The 24392-nt window shown below is 34.2% G+C and overlaps 2 protein-coding genes across 6 annotated transcripts in view; both read left to right on the top strand.

The window, feature by feature from the left end:
- LOC132699234 (neogenin) overlaps positions 1–14313 on the top strand; it is a 114720-nt gene extending 100407 nt beyond the window's left edge. For 3 of the 4 annotated variants that reach the window (XM_060665873.1, XM_060665857.1, XM_060665848.1), the window contains 5 exons: positions 2081–2446; positions 3286–3357; positions 5447–5669; positions 8302–8465; positions 10926–14313. In XM_060665873.1, the coding sequence (XP_060521856.1) occupies positions 2081–2446; positions 3286–3357; positions 5447–5669; positions 8302–8465; positions 10926–11161 (1061 nt within the window). In that variant the 3' untranslated portion in view covers positions 11162–14313. The remainder of the gene's footprint in view (positions 1–2080; positions 2447–3285; positions 3358–5446; positions 5670–8301; positions 8466–10925) is intronic. The other variant, XM_060665865.1, reaches the window with a different exon arrangement.
- A 572-nt stretch (positions 14314–14885) lies between these two features.
- LOC132696314 (transcription factor CP2-like protein 1) overlaps positions 14886–24392 on the top strand; it is a 46523-nt gene continuing 37016 nt past the window's right edge. The window contains exons 1-2 of one of the 2 annotated variants that reach the window (XM_060661079.1): positions 14886–15089; positions 21215–22329. In XM_060661079.1, coding sequence (XP_060517062.1) covers positions 22044–22329 — 286 coding nt within the window. In that variant the 5' untranslated portion in view covers positions 14886–15089; positions 21215–22043. Of the gene's footprint in view, positions 15126–21214; positions 22330–24392 lie in introns of both variants that reach the window. The other variant, XM_060661071.1, reaches the window with a different exon arrangement.

Here is a 24392-nt window from a genome sequence, read left to right as displayed (position 1 = left end):
TAAAACAGTAGATCGAAGTTTTAACATCATTTACATAATAAAAATATCATATGGCAGGTTCATTTGTGAGATAGCTACATAATAGTAACTTAACAAAAACCTAAACTGGAAAATAATAAATCACGAAAAAATGTGCCTTTAAAACTTTGGCACGTAAACAATAACTATAAAAAACATCGAAAAGCTTAACCAAAAAACAACGGACAATAAAAAACAACGGACCTATAGTTTCTGGTAGAGAGCTACTGTTGTTAAAATTATAAGAAACAAGATATTCTATATTAAAAGCAACAACCAATTAAAGCGGTTTTTGGAAAATAAACAAAAAGTACTATTTTCAAAGTAACTAAAAATCCGTGACATTTCAATCTTTGGCACCTTTCAGGCTGTTATAAAAGTGACTGTGACATTTTTTAATAGTATTCCTTTTTAGCAAATCCATTAAGTCATTAAACTTTTTTTTTGAATTTCTAACATCTCGATAAGCACGGTCTAGATTGACATTTTCAAACGAATGTAAAAGGCGCGCCTGCTCGCATTTTTCTTTGCGTAATGTTTCTGTATTCAGTTTCGCTAAAAGATGTTTTATAGAAAAATGTGTCAGAAGCTTCTTTTTCTACTTTGAAAACACACGCGTCATTTATTTTGACAATATCGCGTGAACTGTCACAATGAAAGTTAAAGGAATTTTGGGTTATGTTAGATTTAAGAATGTTATGTTGGAAGGACTGACTGACTAGAGAGTGTTACGCCTGTTTTTATTCTGTGCTTAAGAAGTTCCGAATATGCTGTGGTTATGTCTCGTTCTCTCCGGCCTCCATTAAGAAAGATGATGTGTGGCAGAGGAGATGAATGTGATGTTTTGTTAAGTATTATGCCTGTCCGTAAATTAAATGACTGAGAAAAGTGATCCGTGGCACTATTGTTGGTGGTTAAAATACAAATGTGCGGATTTGATGGTACAATGAACTAAAAATAACGTATTTTTTTTATATGTCCCCTTATTTCACCCAGTGCGCTATAAAATCATCGCCACCCCAATAACATTTGCTGCAGTCATTGATGCTGGATGCGGATAGTATTATATGAGACGAAAAATTAACATTTCCATAATAATTTCGGTTTATCGGTTTATTGACACTTTATTTTCAAGATCTTGTCCCTAATTCAAATCTTGATTTTGATGAAGTTTGCTTAATTCATTTTTAAATATTTCAAATTGAAATATATCTCAATTTCAAAGTTCAAATTCCTAATTGTCAAGTCAAAAGCCCTAAACTGCATTTACGAAATCAACTACATTCGTATTAGGTTTTTGATGACCAGTACGTCCAGTTTAGAGGTTGACCATTCTTTATGAACCGCCCTATATAAAAGTCTCCGTACACGTAGATTTTTTTCAGTTTTCTTTTAGTTTCATCTTTCACTTACATTTAATGAGAAATATATTTCGAGTAAATATCGGTAATCTCGTTACGAGTAATAAAAATATAAAAATCATTTAATACACTTTTGAAGTAAAAGCAAAATGAGCGCTAAAAATTGCGAAATTCCAAAAAAGATTTGGAATTTGCCCGAGAACGCATTAACAAGACCAGGAAGTTTTGGGAAAACGTTATCTTTAGTGACGAAACAAAAATTTTTTTTTTTGAGTCAGATGGTCGGCATAAAGTTTGGAGAAAAAAAATAGAGCTGTGAAAATCGAAAATATCTGTGCTACGGTGAAGCTTGTTTTAAGTGTTCCAAAAAGACTTATTAAAAAGAATAAAAATTATATATTAGACTTTAAGAAACTTTTCAATTTATCGTAAGACAAAATAGTGTACAAAGACTTATTTGACATAGTTTCTTGCTTCTTAAACTGCCTTATTTTTGACCGTTGAAATAAAGTGTTTGAAATGATTTTTATTTTATTTTTTATTACTCTTAATGGGATTAACGATATTTACTTGAAATATATTTCTCATTAAGTGTAAGTGAAAGACGAAACTAAAAGAAAACTGAAGAAATACAATGTGTACGGAGACTTTTTTGACCGACTGTATATTGACGCCAAGTTTTTTTTTGCGTTCTCTCTTAGAGTCGAACGGGGTTTTCTCCGGCAAGGTATTGCTTTACACAACAATTAGCGGGTGCCTGGTAGCTGTCGCCACTATATCGGTGGTGGTCGTGGTGCTGTGCTGCCGTCGAAGGGACGCCGATATGTCCCCCGATCGAGCCAAAAAGGGTTACCAAAAGGGCAGTCAGGGTGTGAAACCGCCCGACCTCTGGATCCACCACGACCAGATGGAGTTGAAAGCGATGGAGAAGAGGCATTCCAACAATGACGGTGCCAGTAGCAGCGGGGCAATGACCTTGCCCAGAAGCGTCGGTGGGAACGATTACGAGCCCCACGAGCATTTGCACACGAACTCGTTGGACAAGAGGTCATACGCTCCGAATTATGGTAAGTGATATTATTTTAATATATGAAGAGTACGCGGGAAAAAAGATGCGGGTCCATTTTTTGCCCAAATAAGACTAACAGTTATTTCGTCTAATATATCTAATATATAGAATACTTTCCACCTATCAGAAATGGCTAGAAAGATGACAGTACAAAGATAAAATGTATAGTAGTGGGCAAAAAAGTACGTAATACGTAGTAGAGGTTGTGCGCAAGAAAGATAGTTAGTTACCAATTTGTTTTTATTGACGTTGAAGTTTATTGGTGTAATTGTTGATTATTCGGTTTATAGAGTTTTGGGGTGTATTTCTCGTTGTTGAATAATGGCTGAGCAACAAAAAACAAGGAAAAGAAAATCCTGTGCACGAATGCAGGATGTAACTAAAAAGTTGCGCTTAACCCATATTATCCCAAGCATAAAAAATACTTTTTTCTTCTCCCGTCTGTAAAATACCTAATTACCCACCGATCTAGCGTGCGGGAAGCGTCACTTTACGGCGTCAGTTTCGTTTCCCATGAATGCGAGCCACTTCGGCCATTTCTGGGATTTTACCGCACGAACTTGGGAACAATCGGATGTTTTCGGAGATATTTCCCACGCTTTGAATTTTGACGTGTTGTTTTGCGAAAATGTACCAAAAACGGTCGTAGAAAAAGTATGGTATGCAACACGTACGGTAAACTTTTTAACTCACTCGTTTATTAAAAACTCGCTCCCACATGTAGCTCTTCATATAATTTCTTTATTCAGTACCGTTATAAAATAGCACGTGGTACCTACCCAAAAACTTGTTGTTTTTAACGTATACGCACATTTGGGCTTTGCTTTTGCACTGTAGGTGAAGATACGAAAAAACCTACTCGGTGTACCAAGATAACTCTACCCGTAGATTCCAAACCTCCAAGAGAGCGTAAGTATGCTTTGCTTGCTTTCCATGATTTATTACAGCATTTTTTTTATTACAATATGCTATATTAATGTGACGTCCTTCTGTCGAAGTTTATATACAGAGTGATGTAAGAGGAAGTGCTACCTCTGTAAAATATTTTCTTTTTTTTTGCCTCTTCTATATACACGTGGCAACATCTTGCTTGTATAGCATTTGATTTATTGATTGTTATAGAAATAAAAAATAATTTCCTAGAACTTTTGCAGACAGTTCCTTGAAAGATTCAGGCACTTTTTCTTGGCATATAATTTTCGATGGGACATACAAGATGGTTCAAAAAAAAATTTTTATGCGGGAGTTCTATAAACGCGGTTTATTGAGTTTGTTTCTAATAACACACCCTGTATATTCTTTGATTTTAGAATTCTAGGAGAGAAATTATCCAATTTTGGTGGAGGTTTCCCTATAGCTATCTCTTGTCGTTTTTGAATTAAAAATTAATTTTCATGATACCGTGATTTCATTTTCAATAATTTTCAAATATTTCGCGATTTTTCTGCATAATTGTAATAATCTAATAAAGTATGACCTTTTAAATTGTTACCTTGTTCACAAAGAAGAATTTAGAGTGTGACAAGAACGAATCTTCTGTATTGATCGATTGATTGTTGACTTTCGAAAAGAGACAATATAGTTGCTACGAAACTAAAATTAAATGAAAATAAGGTTTATGTGCGAAACTTTCTTTCAAATGACTTTGTTCAATGTTGATTATACGTAACAATCATGAAAATTAATTTTTGTTTCAAAGACGGTAAAAGGTAGGAATAGACAAACTTAAACAAAATTGGATTAGTTTCTTTCCTAGGATTCGAAAGTAAAAGGATATACAAAAAGCTCAATAAATTTGTCAGTTTTTGCGCGATATTTAATTATTGGAGGTTATTTGACAGAGTTTATAATCATTTTATCAATAGTTAAATGAAATAAAATTTTCCTGGGTATTTGGTCATATAAATTTTTTTTATTTAATAAACATTAAGGACGTTTCGGCCAAAAACAGTAGGCCATCCCATATTGTACATTAAGGAGCTAAATGGATAGATTTCTTTTTATTATAATGGATAATTTTGAACTTACCTTTGTGGAAAAATTGTGAAATTCTGCCTGTTTTCAGGATCTATTCTAATACTAATACTATTTTGATGTTTTTTTATGACATATCATTTCCAGAATGCCTCAAAAGTGGTTAAAACGCACAATTTAAAATTATTTTAAAGTAACTCAAAAAACCGTGGCTAATGAAACATACTTTTTTTTTTAAATGGACATCCTATTTTTTAATTTTGTTTCGAATTCGTTTTGAAATTCCTCAACTTTTGTATTCATAATAATACATACCTAAATCTGAAGATTTTAATTTTTTTGCAAGTGTGACAACTACTCTTTTTTTTAGAAAAATTTAAATAATGGAAAGGCTGTTAGGTTTAAGTACGTATTATCATTAGTAAAAAAGTTGAAGAATTTCAATACGAATTCAAAACAGAATTTGAAAAGAGGGCGTTTCATGTTTATGTTTACCTTTAAATAATTTTGAATTGTGCGTCCTAGCAATGTTTACAGTTTATGTATTCACCATTTTCTCATAAGTTTTGAAATCAACGAGTACTTTAATGAAAATCAAATTATTGATAGGTTCGATAAGTTAAATAAGTCCGTTAGATCATTAAAAAACGCACAAAAACTGAAATACCCGTTAAAACTTATAGGGCTCATTTTGTCTGAATCCTAAGCGTTGACAATTAAACTAGTCAGAGCAGCTGTGCGGTTACGCACGTATAGTGACGTAAACAAGAATAATCCGTGTGTCTTGAAGCGGCTTTTGACACGGATTTCAAAACTGACAAATAAAATTCCTGTATCAATTTACGACATCCCGTAACGAAGTAGACTAGACTTCACCTATCAAAATGACTACGTCATCATTAATATAGCATATTTCTTCGAACAGTTTCGAGCTCTGTATATCTGTATATTCTTACTTTTGGGTTCGTTATCCCATACGTATCTACTGGGGCATTTGACACGAAAATATTGCTTATTTTTACAGCTATAGCGACTCCGATTAATACGGCCACCACCCTTAGTCATTCGAGTTCTGACTCGACGCCGTCCAGCAGACCTACGTATCCGAGAACTAACTATTCCGTGCCCAGAGCTCACGTGTCCCTTGAATCCGGCACGAATCCAACTGCCGTCGAAAATGTCTATTCCGCACATCCAGGCCACCCTAACTACGATGACAACGGTGTCAAGACGTCGTCTTATGTGGGGTACGGATATGTTTCCTGTTTCTTACTATTCTTTATACAGGATATCCAAATAGTGTGTCACAGTAATATATCTCGTTTAATATTTGTTTTAGAGAAAAACATTAAATACAAAAGTTATAGATAATAATTGAAAGTTATTTTCAAAAATACAGGGTGAAAATGCCCTGTTTTTTGAATTATTAAATATTATTGAACTATAAATATTGTTTTCAGACCGCGTCTTTCAGTGCAAATGTAAATAGAGAACTTGAATATTGTTTTTATTTCTTTAGTACAACTCAAAATACAATATTTAAGTTGCAATAAATAATTCAAGTTGTGACACCCGGCTATTCCTTTTAAACGACACTAAACGCGCGGGAATGACCGGTGACGTCATAATGCTGCTTTTCGATCGATCCGGCGACACGTCATAGTGTTTTATGCTCAGGTTATAGGCCTTGCGTTTTATTTGATATACCATTTGAATTTCAAAAATTAGAATACTTTAAGCTGATTACAATATTATATTGGTTTAAAACCCCGCACTTCAACAAAAGAAAAAAACTTTCTGTGTTTTGTATGTAAGATGTCACCCTAAACATATCCACTAAATGTAAATTATCAGATTGACCTTTTAAAAAATCCGCTTCGGTCATTTTCAAAATTTTCTGCTTGATACTAAACACAGGATAACAAAAGCAACCGACAGGATCAAGTTTAAAATTAAAATTAAAACCACCAAAACGAACGCATTGTCGTTCTCTATGCCACCGTCCGGCTGGCGCGTAGTCTTACAAGCGAATTGACGTCACAAGACAATCACAGCAAATAACAGCGCATTTCAAAGGGGATTTACATTTTACAATTTTTAATTGCTTATATTTGTTACATAGAACTACGAAATTATATTTTTTGGGTACTGTGGTTCTTTTAATAGTATAAACTTACTCTCACAAGCAATGTTTTTTAAATTAAAATTTTCTTCAAGTTCCCTATTAACCATGTAAATCTGAGTGCAAACAAATAATTATTTAAAACCTGTAAATTTCGTATTAGTGTCCTCAATTAATTTGTTTTTAGTTGCTTAACTGGTCCACATGATTATCGTATCGGGGTTTGGCGAAAACAGTGCATGGTTAGCTATTAGAATTTAAAAATCACGATAGATGAATGAATAGATAGAATTTGATGAATCGTTTTATTTGAACTGAAACTGTTGCTTATCAAAAGAACGAAAGTTATTTATTTAGAGTTACAGAAAACCCACATATGAATGCACGACAAATATCCCAATAATTTCTAAGGGTTGAGTGTCAATCGAGCGAAAAAATGGAAATTTACTTTCGTGTTGTAATAGATGTCTCCGAATTAACATGTTTACGAAACGCTCTTCTCCTCGCGTCAAGAAAATATGAGGTACCTGCTTCGTAAATGATACTCAAGTAATAATAATAATAAACGTTCTTCTTCCTCTTCTCCATTTTCTAAATCTGATCACAAAGCCACTGCTTCCTCCATGATAGTTTATCAACTCAGAGAAAATGATTATTAAATTACATCAAAATTTCGAGAATGGATACAAGAAAGAATTTTTGAGCAAGATGTTTTTTTAAACATGTGCTTTTTACTTATGAATCGACATTCCCTAAAAACGATTCTGTTAATATTCATAATTTTCACTCTTATGATGACACGCAGTCGGTAAAAATTCTCTTTAAATGTTTGGGGTGGTATAATACGAAATAACCTTGTGAGACCTCATTACATTAAACGGGAAAGTTTACTTTGACATTTTAGAGCAGAGGTTGCAAAATATCTTAAGCGACGCAGAGAACGTGGTTCCTTCAAGATGCAGCTCCTGCACACCATGTACATTCAGTTATACGAACTACTTAAATAGTTTATGTGGTCTGATTAGACTGCCACCTAGATCTCCTCATCTAACAGAGATGCGAGGATATGTCAAACAGCAGGTGCATAAAACTCCCCCCACACAAAAAGAGGACAGAAGATAAGAGAAGCCTTTTTTTTTAAGACCCTGTTAGAGCGTGTATTGAAATCGGTGGGAGACATTTCAAGCAATAAATAAAGTGAAACTTAATTACACAACAGTTCCTACTTTTTATAAAATTTCTGGATGCTTCCTGTGTCGGTTTTTGTTAACTCGAACAAGCTAGCTATCGACGCAGGAGCAATCCAGAAGTTTTATAAAAAGTATTACATTAACCTGTGGAAGTTTTCTTAAACAGTCCAAACAATGGCATTTGTATTAATAAGTCATGGAACGTCATATTAATAATTGATCGATTATTGTATATTGAATTTGAGGAGAACATTACGGGATTTACTCCATTTCGTCATAAAATGTAAAGTAATTGAACAAGAGGGCATTCCCTAACTAACAAATAACCATATGTCAAGATAATGTGATTTTTATGAATTGTGGCTATTATTTTGGTGTACATATCTTTCAGGCAAATAAAATTATCCTTCAGAATTTTAAACATTCGAGGAGTTAATATTGTTAATACTTTATTGTTAAAGGCGGCTACTATGCATAATATGTATGTATAATAAATAAAATATTTTACATTGGTAGCTTGTATATCTAGATTTTTCAGCATTGAATTTTGTTATTGTTTTACTTTAGACCACAACCTCCGCCAGGCAGCACTTACGCGCCTGGTCTAAGTGTCCTCGCCGAATCACAAGCCGGGAAAAGGATACAGGCTCAAGGTCACCCTCTTAAGAGCTTCACCGTCCCCGCACCTCCCCCCGTAACCGCACCGGGCACTCCCCAGCCAAAACATATTGGTGAGAATTAAATTTATATTTATCACGGTGTATAGAGGCTCAGTTCCGTTTAAATTACGCCGGAAAATGTTTCTTTAAACCCCAATAGCGCAATATGTCCCATTTATCGAGATTTTTTTTATCCTTTATCTTTTCATTCTGATTGGAGTTATTGAACTGATGTGTTTAATTATGTGATTCTTTTTTATCACTTAAATTTTGCTCATTTCAATCCATACATATCCCACCAGAAGAGACCCCGCACAAGTCATTCAATGCAAATATAGGCATTTAGGCAAGGGACTAGTGCGGCGGGGAGTATTGCCCAAATATCATTAGCATGTAAGATTATAATGTAACAATATAAAAATGTTTATAGTTATATTATAAATAAACTGGTCAAAATGAAATAGGGGCCACTTCTGTAATTTGTATTTTTTAAGAAAACAAAATTTATTGTTCTTAAAACAACAAAACATTAACCTTTAAAATAAAATAGATGTTTCTAAATTTCTGAACAAAGTAAAAAATAAAAGAAAAAACGAAAAAACTTAATTTCAACAATATAAAAATATTCATAATTAGATTATAAATAAACTAGTTAAAATGAAAGAAGGAACACTTCTGTAATTTGTATTTTTCCGATAAGTAAAATTTATTCTTCTTAAAACTACAAAATATTAACCTCTAAAATAAAATAAATGTTTCTAAATTTCTGAAGTAAGCAAAGAATAATTATAAAAATAAAAACCTAAAAAAGTGAATTTTGAAGTATTTTTGGTGTAAGATTATAATGTAACAATTTAATTCTAAGATTATAATGGAACAAAATAAAATGTTCATAATTATATTATAAATAAACTAGTCCAAATGAAATAAGTGCCACTTTTGTCATTACTTTGTATTTTTCCAAAAAGTAAAATTATTCTTCTTAAGCTTCAAAATAAAGTAACTTTTTATTAATTTCTGAACAAAGTAACGAATAATTACACAAAAAAACTAAAAAAGTGAAGTTCGAGAGTTAAAAAATTTAATATATTTCTTCTAAAAAATTAATTGCTAATAATGTGAGTAGCCTGTAATTAAAGACTACAAAAAAGTCATCTAGAGAGTAAGGTTCTAAATCTGTCAGTAACTTTTTTTTATAGTGCACTTTTATTATAAAATCTCAGGCACATGTAAGAAAGACTTCTTGCAGTTAAGGTCAAATGGTGATTTGGGTGATGTACATTTATGGTTCTGGTATTATATCTGTGAAATAACTAACTAAATAAAAGAGTCCTCTTTTGAACCACAAACATTTTCTGTAGTTGACCACACTACCCCACCCCTCTCGAAAAATAATTCCATATCTCTTGCGTGACAGAAAAAATAGATATTTTTTAAAGTTTTTAAATTCATATAGTTTGCAATAAATCTAATTCCATAACAAACTGAATTTAATTTATTTAGCAAATAATAAATATGTTCAGACCAATCAAGAAACTGGTTAAATTGTAAACCTAAGAGTTTAGAATTCTTTACCTATCCTAGTGCCTATTCTATTCTATTCTATTAGTTCTAAAAATAATATTAAATTTGTATGTTCTTTGTTTAATATCAATTTATTTCATAGAAACCAGTCATAAGCCCTTGCAAAAGTATTGTTGCCTCACCGAGGCAGGGGACTCTGTGAGATTATTTCCACCTTACAAGCAGGTTGGTTAGTTTCTTCCGACTTCGTTACAAAATATAAGTCATTCACAAAAATAAAATAAAATTGGGCCGATGCCCAGACTATTTTCATTAATATTCGAAAGATTATTACCATTTTTGGTTGTTTTTACTTGTTGTTGTCTTCCCAATTTTACCACATTACTTCTTCCACCGTATAAGTAAATTTTTTCCTATGCTCTAGAAAGATCTAAGCATACACCTCGGGTCTCCCTTTTTATAGAGCGGATTTATTAAAGCTTTATTAAGTTGGTCTGGGAAACGCCATTTTTAAAGGAATCATTAATCAAAAGACACTACACTTTAATCACATACGGAACAGAATTTTTTATACTAGTAGGAATCTCCTCTATTCCACTGGTACGCTCATTTTTAATTTGTCAAAATGATAAATTTTATCTGGTATTAGCGGTCTTAGAAGTGTGGACTGGGAATTTAGGCGTAATTCATTGGAAAAGGCCTTTTGTCCTCGGTTTTCTAATAATTCAGGCACAATGTTCAACATATATTCATTAAAATGATTTGAAATTTCATTTGGATCCCCACAAATTTCAGTGTCACATCAGTTAATCATTGTGGTCTATTCAAAAAGTTATATTACAACTTTGCTATAAAATGTACAGGGGGGGCCAATGATATTTACCTGTGACATTTGCGATTTATTAACATATACCATGATGGCGAAACCTTAACATGTAAAAGTTCCATTCTATTCTATTCTATTCGTCTGTAAAGTGCAGAATTACCAAACTCGGAACGGTTTGTTAGTTACAGTACGGCCCACGTCGTCGCCTTACAAAAAACCGCCGACGGGCAGTTCCAGTACCATAACAAGCACACCCCCATCCAGAATCAGTGCCTCGAACCCTCCGCCACATACGGCGGAGGAAGTCCAACGGTTGCAACCATCCCATTCGACCGAGGAACTCAACCAGGAAATGGCCAACCTCGAGGGCCTAATGCTGACGTTGAACGCCATCACCGCGAAAGAATTCGAGTGCTAAGTCGGACGTCAAAAGACGGAACACTCTCTCACTCTCTCTCTATAGTGCATATTACCAAGACTGATTTTAAACCCGTGTTTGTTGTTGGTATTTTTTAAACTAACGTTTGGACGCAAGTAAATCGGCACTACTCGTTTTAGGTTTTGATACGACATATTTTTATATAATATATATATATATATAAAACGTAGCGGACAACGTTGCATTACATTTTATATGCAGTTAATTTATTGTGGATCTCAAATTTGGGGCACTCGCAGGGTTGGTGGATTTTCTCGATAGTATACGATGTGGTGCTTTAATGTTCCAACAAATTTGAACTGCCAACGGTTCGTGCACGGTCTTAGAAATATTTCAACGCACAGGATGAATTTTTAACACCACCATGCAACACATTGTATTAGTATTGTCGGCAAAAAAAAAAAAATAGCCAGCTTGCGAAACCCTTAGTACAAAATAGGTATTATTTCGCGAAAAATCCAATTGTGTCCCAAAGTGAAAATTAAATTTTCGTATTCTAAGGAAAATATGTTTCGGACATGCCAATACCCGCCGAGATGGTATAGTAGTTTGATTGACAGTTGTGAAAATTACGTTTTAGATAGTTTTCATTGCTTTCCTAATATTTCTTGTCATAGATACGGTTGAATTATTTAATTATTTAATCCGCGAGAATGCACGAAAACGGTTTTAAAGTTATATTTCATTATTTATAATTACAGTTCTACTTTTCGTGACATTCTAGCGACTGTTATGGTCGGCAATTTTTTGATTGTGTTATATTTTTAGAGCACTTTAAATACACCTCAGCGATACAACTGTGCAGTTAATTGTACAGGGTGTCCCACTATAAATTACTAAAAGGATAACTTTGTCAATATTCGATGAAGTTTAATTTGCTAAAGTTGGAACATTTGTCCTAAACCTCCCGAGTCTGCAATCAAAAATATAAAATAAAAATGTTAGATGTCAAATGTTGACAGGTGGACATTTTTTTTAATTGAATACTTTGTATTTGAATATTGCAATCGATTGCATTTTTTCTCCCGATTTCAAATATATATGAGGGATATTTTTGATAGATTTTGATGATGATGATATTGTTTCAAAAATCATATTAGCCATAAAAACTAAATTAGTTGATTCTTTATATATAGCAAAAGAGTTTATGCTGTATTATTTTCTATTGGGTAATATTGGTATTATATTTTCATTCCAATACACGTATTCTATTTTGTATTTCCAGAATTGTTACCGGTCTTCTTCTATATACTCTCGATTTTAGGAATCCCCATAAAAAGGTGTCAAGGGGAGTAAGATTTGTACTGTTCGGAGGTCCGAGTATTACACCATTTTTTACTATACAGATATGGTATTTATTTTGCAAACACTCTCTTACCTCTCTTACATTGTGATATGGCACCTCGTCCTGTTGTCATATATTTGGAAACACAGCAATAGGTAACTCTTCGATATATTCTTGTACTCTAAATCGAAGGAAATCGAAATATTGATGCTTGGAAAAAAGTGGTCCCAGAAGTCTGGAGAAAATAATTCCGCACCAAACTCCTATAGATGGGCGACCAGATTTTTTAATTGGCAAAATTTCGTAGGGGTTTTCGCTGGTCCACAAATGTGTGGTTTTTAAATTAGACAATGAGACAGTATTAAATGAGGACTTACCTGTAAACGGTTACTTGTGAATAAAATTAGGTGATTCTTGAATTCGTTCTTAAATAATGCGGCAAAACTCAAGACGCCTCCCTTTGTCTTCATCTGTAAGATGTTGAACTTTTGAAAACTTATAAGCGTTAATTTTAATATACTACCTTCAAAATAACAAGAATCAAGTTCTTCATTAAAATTACAAGAAACTTGCCCTTTTGTGTGTTATAAAATGTTTTTTTATTATCCTGGGAGCAGTAGCCTGATTTTGGTTACGTTTTAATATATAATGACAGCTAACTACGCCAGTTTCCATGACAACAGCTACCATGGCTAATTTGATTTTTGAAACAATTGTTATTCACTTTCAATGTTAGATAAAATGCGTGATATTTCAAAATCTGTCAAAAATAACCCTAACAACTCATACATATTTTATTACACGGAAGGTTTAGGATAAATGCTCCAACTTTGGTAACCTAAAACTAATCGTAGGATCAATATTAACGAAGTTATCCATTTGGTGATTTATAATGGGACACCCTGTACACACTTCTTCACAGGACCAATTTTGCTAATTTCAGGTTTGTGTTTCTTTATACACCACGGACCAATAATATTTAATTTAATATTTATATCAATACTTTTTCAAAAACTTTAAAGGTAATTATTAATTTTCTCCTGTTATCGAAAAGGGTTTTGTCTTAAATTAAGGTGTGCAGCTATTATAATAATTTAGGATTAAAGCAATTTTATTTGAAAAAGATGTATATTTATTTCAGATACTATTTATTATAAACGTTTGGTAAACTGTGTACTATTAAAATAGTTTTAAAATTTGTACATAATGATTTTGTAAAAATACCGTTTATTTATTTGTACATAAGTATTTTGTATTACAGTAAAATGAGCAATACATATTTTAAATACACACAATATAATTTTAAAAGCTTTAACGGACATACTTAGTACTCCTGTTACTGCTTTGGATATATATGGGGCAGAATTGACTCGAAAAGGCTTGTATTATGAAAAACAAAGGTTAAGTTACGGCCAACATATTGCAATAATTTAACTAGTCAACAAAAAGTTTGAAGATTGGTCTTCTGAGCAGCAAACACAAACAAAAATATGATTAGTTTTCGAGTCAAATTTTCCCAATCCTCCTTTATGAATGTATGGCCTCACGTAAACTGCCCATCGCAATTTTACGCTTTCTATAATGATGGAAAAACCATCAATCCACAAAATTTGTTGATGGGAACAAGCGCCTTGCACTTTTTGTATCGCACATAATCGGATTTTTTTTTGTGGTGTATCAAATTGTTGGCTGAGCTGATGTGGGCGGAAATTTAGTGTTACATTTAGAACTATTGGATGACCTAATAAAATAAAACTTACTCGGCCTTTTTCTGTAAGGTACCCAAATATTTTATTAAATTTTTTTACTGTAAGTAGTAAATACTCTAAATGTGACTGATATAATAAAAGGAATACATTTTATTTTACGTGTTCTTTATTCATTTCATAAACCAACTGATAACATTAAATTGGTCAACTTTACCTTGCGCTGTATGAATTAAAGTAATCTCCCATGACCTTAACTACCTATAACAAAATATTTTTTAATACAGTTGTCTAGGCTATAGGCCGATTTGGCAACAGTTGAAAAGCACAGACTGTTAAAGTTACCTTTGATTAGTTCAGACGTGAAGGTTAAATCACTTCAATGGTAAAATGGTATTTTTTAATTCAAGTTAAACATTTTTTATTAAAAATTTAAGGGGCTTAAGAACTAGTACTAGCCTTTTAAACCAATAAAATGTAAAAAGATGCTTATTTTATGATAAGTTGTTGACCTTTCAAAATTATGATAACTTCATCACACGACAATTGTATAAAAAGTATAACAAAAAAATAGCAGCAATTATACTGTAATGTACAAATAACAATAGAATTGTCAACATTAATATAAAACTACTTGGGGGAGAAGTTATGATTAGTACTAACCCGCGTGCGTTCTGTGGTTGTTGTCGACCTTGAGAAGAACCTGCCTGGAAAATCTTGGTTATGTGAATGTGTCAATTAGAAGTTTCTGCGATTAGTATCTTTTTCGATTTGATTTTTTAACTATCGCCAAACGGCACGTTTTTACAATAATTTTAATTAGAAGGTTTGAAATCGGTTTGTCATTGTCGATTTAGACTCGTCGTATGGGTGCCGCTGGATATTAAATGTGATCTAGAATGTTTAAAAAGTGGAGGTGTGTTACACATTTAATTGCTAGTGTTTCATTCAGGTATGATAATTTCTTTAATAAATATCCGCGTAATAAAAAATTCGATTAAGATAAGCTGGCATACCGCTAATTCTAGAAAGCTGCGGGTACCAAAGTTTTTGTGCTAATTAGTGTGAAGTGCGTGATAATTATTTTAAGAAATCAACCAGGAAGTATTTTAATCGGCTTTATTATATAGCCCGTCGTTATATGTAAATGTTTCAATGAGATTAATAAAACAATTTTTGCCGTAAAGAACTGATAGAGCCAATGTTTCTGATAAATCATCACGCACTTTAAAATTGTTTTCTTTTTGGAAATATTTGTTTATTACTTAATTATGCTTACCCGAAACGGTTAGAATTAACAGCGTCAGTTAAATTAAAGACGAATTTAATTGCATATTATGAATTTCAAACATAACTAAACAGGTTTCAACATACAGAGTGTTAAATTTTATTATAAAAACAGTTTAGCTTTGTAGTTTTAATAAGAAATGCAATGATGATCATCATTATAAGAGAGTTGCGTTTAAATGTTAATCTTTTCAACGGAATGTGGAAATGAATTTTCATTGAAGACAATCCAAAAGGCTGGTTTGTAACTTTCACTATACATTAGGTGGACGGATGAAGATGGAAATGCACGCACCAAAACGTATTAAACTGGAGGAACCAACAACAAGTCGCTCGAATGTTATGTACCCTGTTTTGCCCGATGATCTTCTGGAAGATATTCCGTTAGTAGAAGTCTATGTGTCAACTATAATAGAAGCGAAAACCATCTCCAAAGTCATTACAGACCTCAACATATATTTGCCACTTTCCACACTGTTACATTTAAAACGAGTGAAAGGCAAAGAGGTTATATTATGTCCCGTAAGCGCTGTCCAAAATCTACAGATAATCGACCTGCTCAACAGCGTGGGTTTCGATGCCAAACTATTAAATTGCGATGCGACCAGGGTAGTAAAAGTAGGCAAGGGACCTCCCAAAACGAGAAAGCAGTATTTAGCGGCCAATAAGCTATGGCCCTGCAATTTCCATCCCGATAAATATTTGGAAAAACTTTGTACAAACACTTTATTTACAAGCAGCGAATTGAATCAACATGAAAAGTACATGCGGGTCGCTATTAGAGTGGCGACGTTTTCCTCTTTGGACGAAAAAAAAGTCGGCGCTGTAGTGGTAGATCCCAAGTCTGATTCAGTTGTAGCGGTCGGATGTAGCAGAGCGAGTGAAGGGCCATGCCGACACGCTGCTATGGTGGCTATAGATAATGTCGCCAGAAGTCAAAATGGTGGCGTGTGGCATACCGATTTGTACGAGTCAAACACGAGTGGTATTCCGAAGGCTATATTAGGCGCAATTCGTGAAGACTTTGGTAATTTATCGATCGGTGTGGCAAAGTGTAGTGATCCTGATAGCGGTCCCTATTTATGTACAGGATACTATGTTTATCTAACTCACGAACCCTGTGTAATGTGTGCCATGGCTCTGATCCATAGTAGAGTGAATCGAGTATTCTACGGGGTGACTTCATCTAACGGTGCCTTAGAAACTCTTTGTAAACTTCACACAGTCAAGGATTTAAATCATCATTATGAAGTGTTTGGTAATCTTTTAGGAAATGAATGTAAAAGCTTAGATAACGTGACTTGACAGTAGAAAAAGATTTACGCCAAATAAAGTACATAAAACAGAATTTGTTTTGTTGGTGTATAATTAAATTAATTATGTAGTTGTTTTGCTTGTTTTAGTTAAGTCAGACCTAACCTAAGAGAAACCATTAATTTGCTACATCTCCATTTGATGGGTTTTATTGAACCCGTGACTAAAGTAGAATAGGGAGTAGAAAAATATATTTTCAAAAATATTGCCGCCTAGGTATCCAATTTCACACATAATTCACATAATGATTTCTTTAAACAGGTTGCAATTTTATACTTACGTGCATTCAAATTTAAATAATTATTCATGTTAATAAATGGTGTGAATTGTTTGGGCCAACAATTTAAAAAAAAATCCAACATATCCGGTCATGGTATAGTCGATATAGTCTTTAACATATAAAGCAACTGTTTAACAGTTTAATTTTAAAAATGTCGAATTTGAAATATAAGAGGCAGGTATTTTAATAATAAAATTGATATGGTTTCTACCCCATTCACGTAATCAAGTTCTTGACACTGCTGGCTGCGCATTTGTCTTGGTTTGTTATGATTGGTTACACTTGTAATAGGTAAATACTCTGAACTTATTTTGAAGAACTAATATTTATTATAACAAAACTGTTCAGTAATTTATGCTAATTTATTTACAACAAAATTTACATCGTTAACAACTAGTTTTCTAATTATATCTGTACTTATTGCTCAAATTTTTATGGGTATTTATTGCCCGAGATTTTAAATTTCGGTCATTGCATGTTGAATGGATCTTCTCAAAATTTTTTTCATGGTTGCTTCATAAGTTCCTGTATTATCAATTTATCTTTAGTTTAGTTTAGAATCAACGATGTCAAGTTTTTCTGGCCACACACATTGATCGATATCATTGCTTCATAATAAATACCGTAAAGAAAGCACTGGTGGTCTAAATTGGTCACTCGAGGGATCTCGTAACAACGAAAAAGTTTTATTTTAACAATAAAAGTTGGGTACATATTAGGTGCGATCATTTTGGGTATTACTATACCGGATGATCTAAATTAAGGGTTCATCATTGGTTACTTTGTTATGAGTAGAGGCTACAAAGTCGGTTAAAGGAGCAGACTAATAGCAATTTTTCCACTGATTACGATGGTCAAAACAGAAAACCAATTGAATGTAGGGTTTAGGAAAAAAATGAGGAAAACGTACTGTACTGTATATTTTTTACTATAACGTTGGTGATCACCGACAGAACAAAAGAGGTTGCTTTTTGCTTTTATTGTTTTACTTGAGCGCAATTACAATAAGTTATCAAAACATTGATCACAAGATCAGAAACACTGGCAGACGAGGACCACAAAGAGGAAGAAACAAAAGCTGTACAGGCGGCCTTGAGACAGAATGGCTTCTCCGAGTACAATATAAAGAAAGCTCTAAGACCACCGCCCACTAAAACCCAAGAAAAAGAAGAAGAAGACAAACCTATAGCCAAAGCTCTCCTGCTTTATGTCAAAGGAGCAACAGATAAAATAAGCAGAGTCCTTAAGAAAAACAGAATAGCAACAATCTTCAATTCAGACAAGAAAATTGTCAATGTAATTCCATCAGCGAAAACAAAAATTCCACTGGAGGACCAAGGAGTGTATGAAATACCCTGCAAGGACTGTGACGAGAGCTACATTGGCCAGACAAACAGAAGGATACAGGTACGAAGAGAGGAACACCGCAACGCTGTAACCAAAGACGAAAGAACTTCTTCAATAGCCCAACATGTAAGGAATACAAGGAGCTGTACGCTTGCGCAGTCAACCAGCACAAACCAGTCGACATATAAAGCAGCGACAAACCAGCCGAGTACCAGTTCAAGCCGAGTTCAGACGAGACATGATATGATCTTTTTTGTTTTCTGTTGGTGGTTTACGAACGGTACAGTAAAAAATTTACAGGGTGTTCCATTTAAAAAGCCCTAAAACCCTACATTCAATTGTTTTTCTGAATTCATCATCGTAGTCAGTGAAAAAAATGCTACTAGTTTGCTAATTTAACCTACTTTGTATCTCTAATCGTAACAATGTTATTATGAACACTTACTTTACATCAACCTGTATAACCTTCATTACTCCAAATCTCATCGGTATTGTTTTATAGTGCTCAAGTATTTTCGTCGATTTCCAGGAAAGTTTTTTAAAATACCTGTAAAAGTTTTCTAGTTATCATCGTGATCAGGTTCCATTAAAATCTTATCTGCGGTAGGTATTTTTTCATAAATGACTTACCTGCTAATGTTAATTGGTAGCATTTATTTGGGTATCGTCAGCATAGGAATGAATTTTCCACGTATAGATATTAAAAGGAAAGGCCCTAGTATCGAGCCTTGGGAACCCTGTACTGCGAAAGCGGTCAGTACACTAACTAAGCATAGAAGAGACTGCGGCACTTGAAAATCTAAATAGTGCAGTTGACAATAGAACGGCTTTGAATAATCTTAGAAAATTGTGCTGACTTGCAGCTATACCCTTTTCCAAATCCTGAGTGCTTGGAGGGAAGTAAATGATTTTTAATTTGTTGGTTTATAATTTTTTTCAAGAAATTTTGCGAATCTTAGTACCGCAGTTCTCGATGAAATTTGTATTAAACAGCGTTTAAGTCTGTTAGTTGGCTCCATAATTGCGTTAAATCCGATTTATTTACATTATACAAGGGCTGCCTTTTATATTTCGGGATTTTCTTAAACTAGTCCTGCTTACTTAGGTTTACTCAGTTAGGTTTTGGCGTGTTTTTTATGACAAATTAAAAAAATTGAGACCGTCAAAAATGGAACTTATTCGGGAGCATTTTCGCATTTACAACTTAATTCGAATTTTGGAGATAACCCATATTATCCGAAGCATAAAAAAAATAAAAAAAACTTTTTTGCTCTGAAATTATTTATTTTGTTGCATTGAAGAATACATTACATGTGTCAAGAAAAAACTCGAAAGATACAAAAAAAAACTGGTGCGTAGACGAACCACTGGGAAAAAAACATAATAATAATAATAATAATATTTCGGGGCACATAAGATGTAACATATAATTTATACACAAATATACAAAAGAAAGTTCAAATTCTACAGAAAACAACTAAATGTAGCTTGTAAATTGTTTGGCTGTTGCAGATTCTACATCTCCTTCGGGCTTTATTAGCATGTACAATAACGAGCTGACCTTGATTACGCACTTCATCTATGGCAGGTGCAAGATTTCTTTGAGTAATTGTTTTATCAGTTTTTAAAAGTCGCAAAGCACCGTAAGATTTAAAATCAAATCAACCACTTCGTCATCAAAAAACATAAAATATATTTCAAGCGGAGTTTTTCCAGAAAGCCTATTTTTTAGTTCCTCACTTGATCTAAATTCATCGGATATAGGTGTACGAGTGTACTCAATCTGACCTTTCCTCCATTTGACAGTAGAAGCAAGCTTAGCGTTTGCAGAAAGCATACGTCTTCTTTTGAATTCCAGGGTTTCATCATCTGATGAGTCCCATGCAGTTTCAATAGTTGATGAATTGCAGGACTGTTGAAGGATAGCTGTATCACTCGAAAGTTCCAACTATGTCAGTTGGTTTCCCAAACTCTTGTAGATTTATGTTATCGTTCATATCTTCTTGGTCAGTCAATATGTTCTGTAGATCTTTTTTCACGTTATTTTTAGCATAAATTTTCAAGGAATGGAATGCTACAATTCATAAGATAACGTAACGACTTTCATTGTTATTGTCCTCATCCATCACGATCACGAGTCAAATACGTCGGAAATGCCATATTTTACGAATTGTAACGTTCACTGCACAAGGCACAAACTAATACTAAAGCACACCCTAATTGTTGGATATTTATTCCACATGCGCTGACTTGTCTAGACCTGCAATAGCAAAGTTTTTGTTTCACAGATAAAACCAGTGCTGCAATTCACGCACCAGTATCAGTGCAAACAAAGAACTTTTTGAGCATTAAAAAACGTTAATTTGATGAGCCATCCACCATATAGTCCTGAATACATCAATAATAAATTACGTGGACAACGATTTTTGACACCAGAAGAAGCGATTGATGCGTTTAAAAACATGTTTTGGCGGTGCCCGACTCGATGTGGGAAAAGTGCTTTGATGATTGGTTTTATCGAATGCAAAAGTGTATTGATCATGTTGGTAGCTTATAGTTTTTTGTTACAAATCCCGAAATATAAAAAGTAACCCTCGTATGTTATTTTTATTTGTCGTGTATTTGCCAACTACGGTTGCTGTTTCTTACTCACTGTAAACTGTGCCAGTTTCTGCAGTTAGCAGTTAGAATTTCCCATTCTATGACTACACTGTTCTGGACATAGCCCACAAATTTTAAATATCCATTTCCGCCCTCCACACTCGGTACGATTTTTGCAGGGCAACTCTATAGTTTTTTTTTGTAATTTTCAGATACTGAATGTATTCGACCTTCAACGAAGACGCAGGAGACCGCAACGCGCTACAATTGAAACTTTCCACAACTGACCCTTTCCTGTTGACCCGAAATTCTGGATTCTTCATACCGAAACGGCAGAAAAAGAGAGGCCTAATTTAAAGCGTTTTCTTCCGATCTAATTTCCACGTCCGCCATTTTTAAAACCATCGGCGGGACGCCTTGCTCCGCTCATTAGATTTCGCCAAGTATCCTAGTCGTTTCATTGTGTAAATTGAGATTAATTTAAGTAATTCGTCTGTTGATAGAAGGCAGTTTAAATATTTTGTCAGTCGGTTTTGGTGCTTCGTTGCGTCCAGAGTCAAACCAGTGCCGCAATTGCGTGGGGGGTGGAAAATTAATTATCCCTAGTTTGTCATGTATTAGTCCGTTTTTGCGATAGGGTCGGTAGTGCTTCTTCTTCTTTTCGACGAAAGCGTTTCGCCAAAACGGCTGTGGTCCCAAACCGCCCAGTTGCGATCAAGTTTCGCGTGCGTGATAGGGTCAGGACAACGTCGTCGTTGTGATAAATGGATATTGAATCTTGCTCCTTGCAAGCTAAAATGTTAAACATCGACAACAGTTTCCTGCAGAACCGGCGTCAAAGGGAAACCACGGGAATAAAAAAATTGTACAATTCGTTTTTCGTGATGTTCTAAGCAGTGCCTTTTTCCGCAACCATATCCCGGACTGATTTTTGAGGACCCTTCCTCCGTAGCGTTTTTTTTTTTGTCGTAGACGTTGTATAGGGCTTTTCTTGTAGAGAGAGATAACAAAAATCGAATAGCTTTTTTTTTACGTCCTATTATGGATTATAAACTTTACGGCAATTCGGATGTCCTGTTGAACGAGAGCTCGTCGTCTAGTTCGAAAGATTCGTGGAATTTACCGAGCGATTGTAGCATGGAAAACGGCGACGAGTATTTGGGATGGAACGTACTGAAAATCGAAGAGAAGGGTAGGAAACGGAAAGCGTCGTTCGGGAGCGAGGAGCGCGGGACGCGAGGCGGCGTTGCCAAATACAAACTCGATAAAGATCCGCTGGATTTCGAGGACAAATCCGAACTGGCGAGGAAAACCGTCACGGGAAAAGGTAAAATTACCACGTAAACGTAGAAAAAGCGGGAATAACCCACCGTTTAGTCTTAATTTCGACTCGAACGCTCCAAATGCAACAAAATTCGCACGGATTCAGATCTGGCGACGTTTCGCGCCAGTCGACTAGAACGCGCCGACGCCCTGTGGCCTGAAAAACTACAATTTGCGTCAAAACTATGTCATTGCCAGTAAAAATATTTTTTAAAAGTCTTTTAAGAAAATAAATATTTATTTCATGTTTCATTATATGGCTTGAAAATTGCACTTTATATGGGCTGCCATTTTGACAAAACAAAGTTTGTTTTGACGTCCAATATGGAATCAAAATCCAACATTTCTTGGACCAGGAAATTTTGGAAGGTCCAGGGCTATAACCTCTACTTCGAACGTTGTCTGGATCACGTACATGGTGTGTCGTTTATTAGCAAAAAATCTGTTCAAATTCGACGAGATGCTAAGGACACTTTATACAGGGTGCATGCACAATTAAATTAAATCGATTTTGCGAAAGTTGCATAGTGGTCCGTAGGAGCAAGATAGAAAAACATTGCGTCCCTTTGCCGCACGAAAGCGCAAAGTTCTTTCCTTTTATAATAAAAATGCTGTTTCGCGCTACGCGCTACGAACTTGCCCCGTCCAGCGACGATTTTTCGAAAGCAATCTTGTTAGTATAGGTAGATAAATTCCTAGGACGGTCCTGGAATGGTTACGGGTAATGGCAGGCTAGGCAGGGAGTTTTCGAAGAGGCTTTGGTTTTAAACAATAATAAACAATAGGCAAATTTAATCACTGGGTCGGTTGTAAAAACACAATATTTCTGGTCATGATTTACCGACTATAACAGATATCTTTATCAAATGTACGTACGAGTTCTACACTATCACTGAAATGATTGTTAATACAAATTTATATACGCGTTAATCACAGTTAATGTTCAATATTTAATTCAAATTTTATTCTTCTCTTTATGAATGACGTAGCACAGGTAAAATATAACTGTACAATTAAGATCCAAAAGGGTTCGTAAACAAGCGGACATCTGTTTACGATTTTTATGCGGCTTGTTTTGACGGTCAGTCCGGTGGCATTTAACGCAATTTTTCCGAGTTAAACATCCAGTTAATTTCTTATCTTTTAACATGACATTCGTTATCGCACGCTAATATATTTATTACTAGCCCGTAAAATCGGAAACTGTAGTGCGGTTATTAATTGCGTGACGCTACTAAAATGAAAATGTGATCCGTACCGACGATAAATGCAACGATGCCGCACAGATGGGGTAAATAACGCACGTGAAATATCGTGGACTTTTTAAGAGCTGTGACGTCGAAAACGGTATTATTTTAACGCGAGATAATCTGCGACGAACCCACGCGCGCTTCGAGTGAAATTTTGCGTCGCCGGTTGTCTAGTTGTAACAAAATATCAACGCAAAGTACGTCGCAAGGATAACGAACTCGACCGGAAGTGGAATTCTTAATATCGGCATCTGAACTTATCTAGGAGTGTTCAAAAAAGGTCGAATGAAACTTTTTTTTTCATTTATCATTTTCACATTTATTCGCGAAATAGAATTTGTTGCGTCAATCCAAAAACAAGGTTATGTTATTTTTATAAACCACCAAGCTACAATTAAACAAGTATTTAGAGGAGATTTTTTTTTTACGGAAACAACATATAAATAAAACAAATTAAAAAGGCTGGATTTTTTTTGCAATAATCAGAAAATATTGTAGATTTCGATAGTTCTTTGTTTTAAATGGAACATTTTTTGAAGTCCATTTTCGTGTGTGTCGTGTGCCAAATTTCACGCATAATTCAAGTAGCATACTCTACAGAAATTTAATTTTGACATTAACAGAAAAGTCACCAATGTCAGAAAAGGAAGTGAATCTAAATTAAGCCCAAAAAATTGTAATTTTAATTTTTATTTACAGAACGAGAACTCAAGATTAAACATATCATTAGAGCTTCTGAAGTAGCTTCTAATAATAATAACAATAATATTATCCTTTATTTTTCAAAAAAATAAAAACAAAAGACAACATAATTTCA

Source organism: Cylas formicarius, unplaced genomic scaffold, assembly GCF_029955315.1.
Source record: "Cylas formicarius isolate icCylForm1 unplaced genomic scaffold, icCylForm1.1 PGA_scaffold_10__41_contigs__length_53128322, whole genome shotgun sequence".
In the NCBI taxonomy this organism is placed as follows: domain Eukaryota; kingdom Metazoa; phylum Arthropoda; class Insecta; order Coleoptera; family Brentidae; genus Cylas; species Cylas formicarius.
This window is presented reverse-complemented; position numbering and strand designations above follow the sequence as displayed.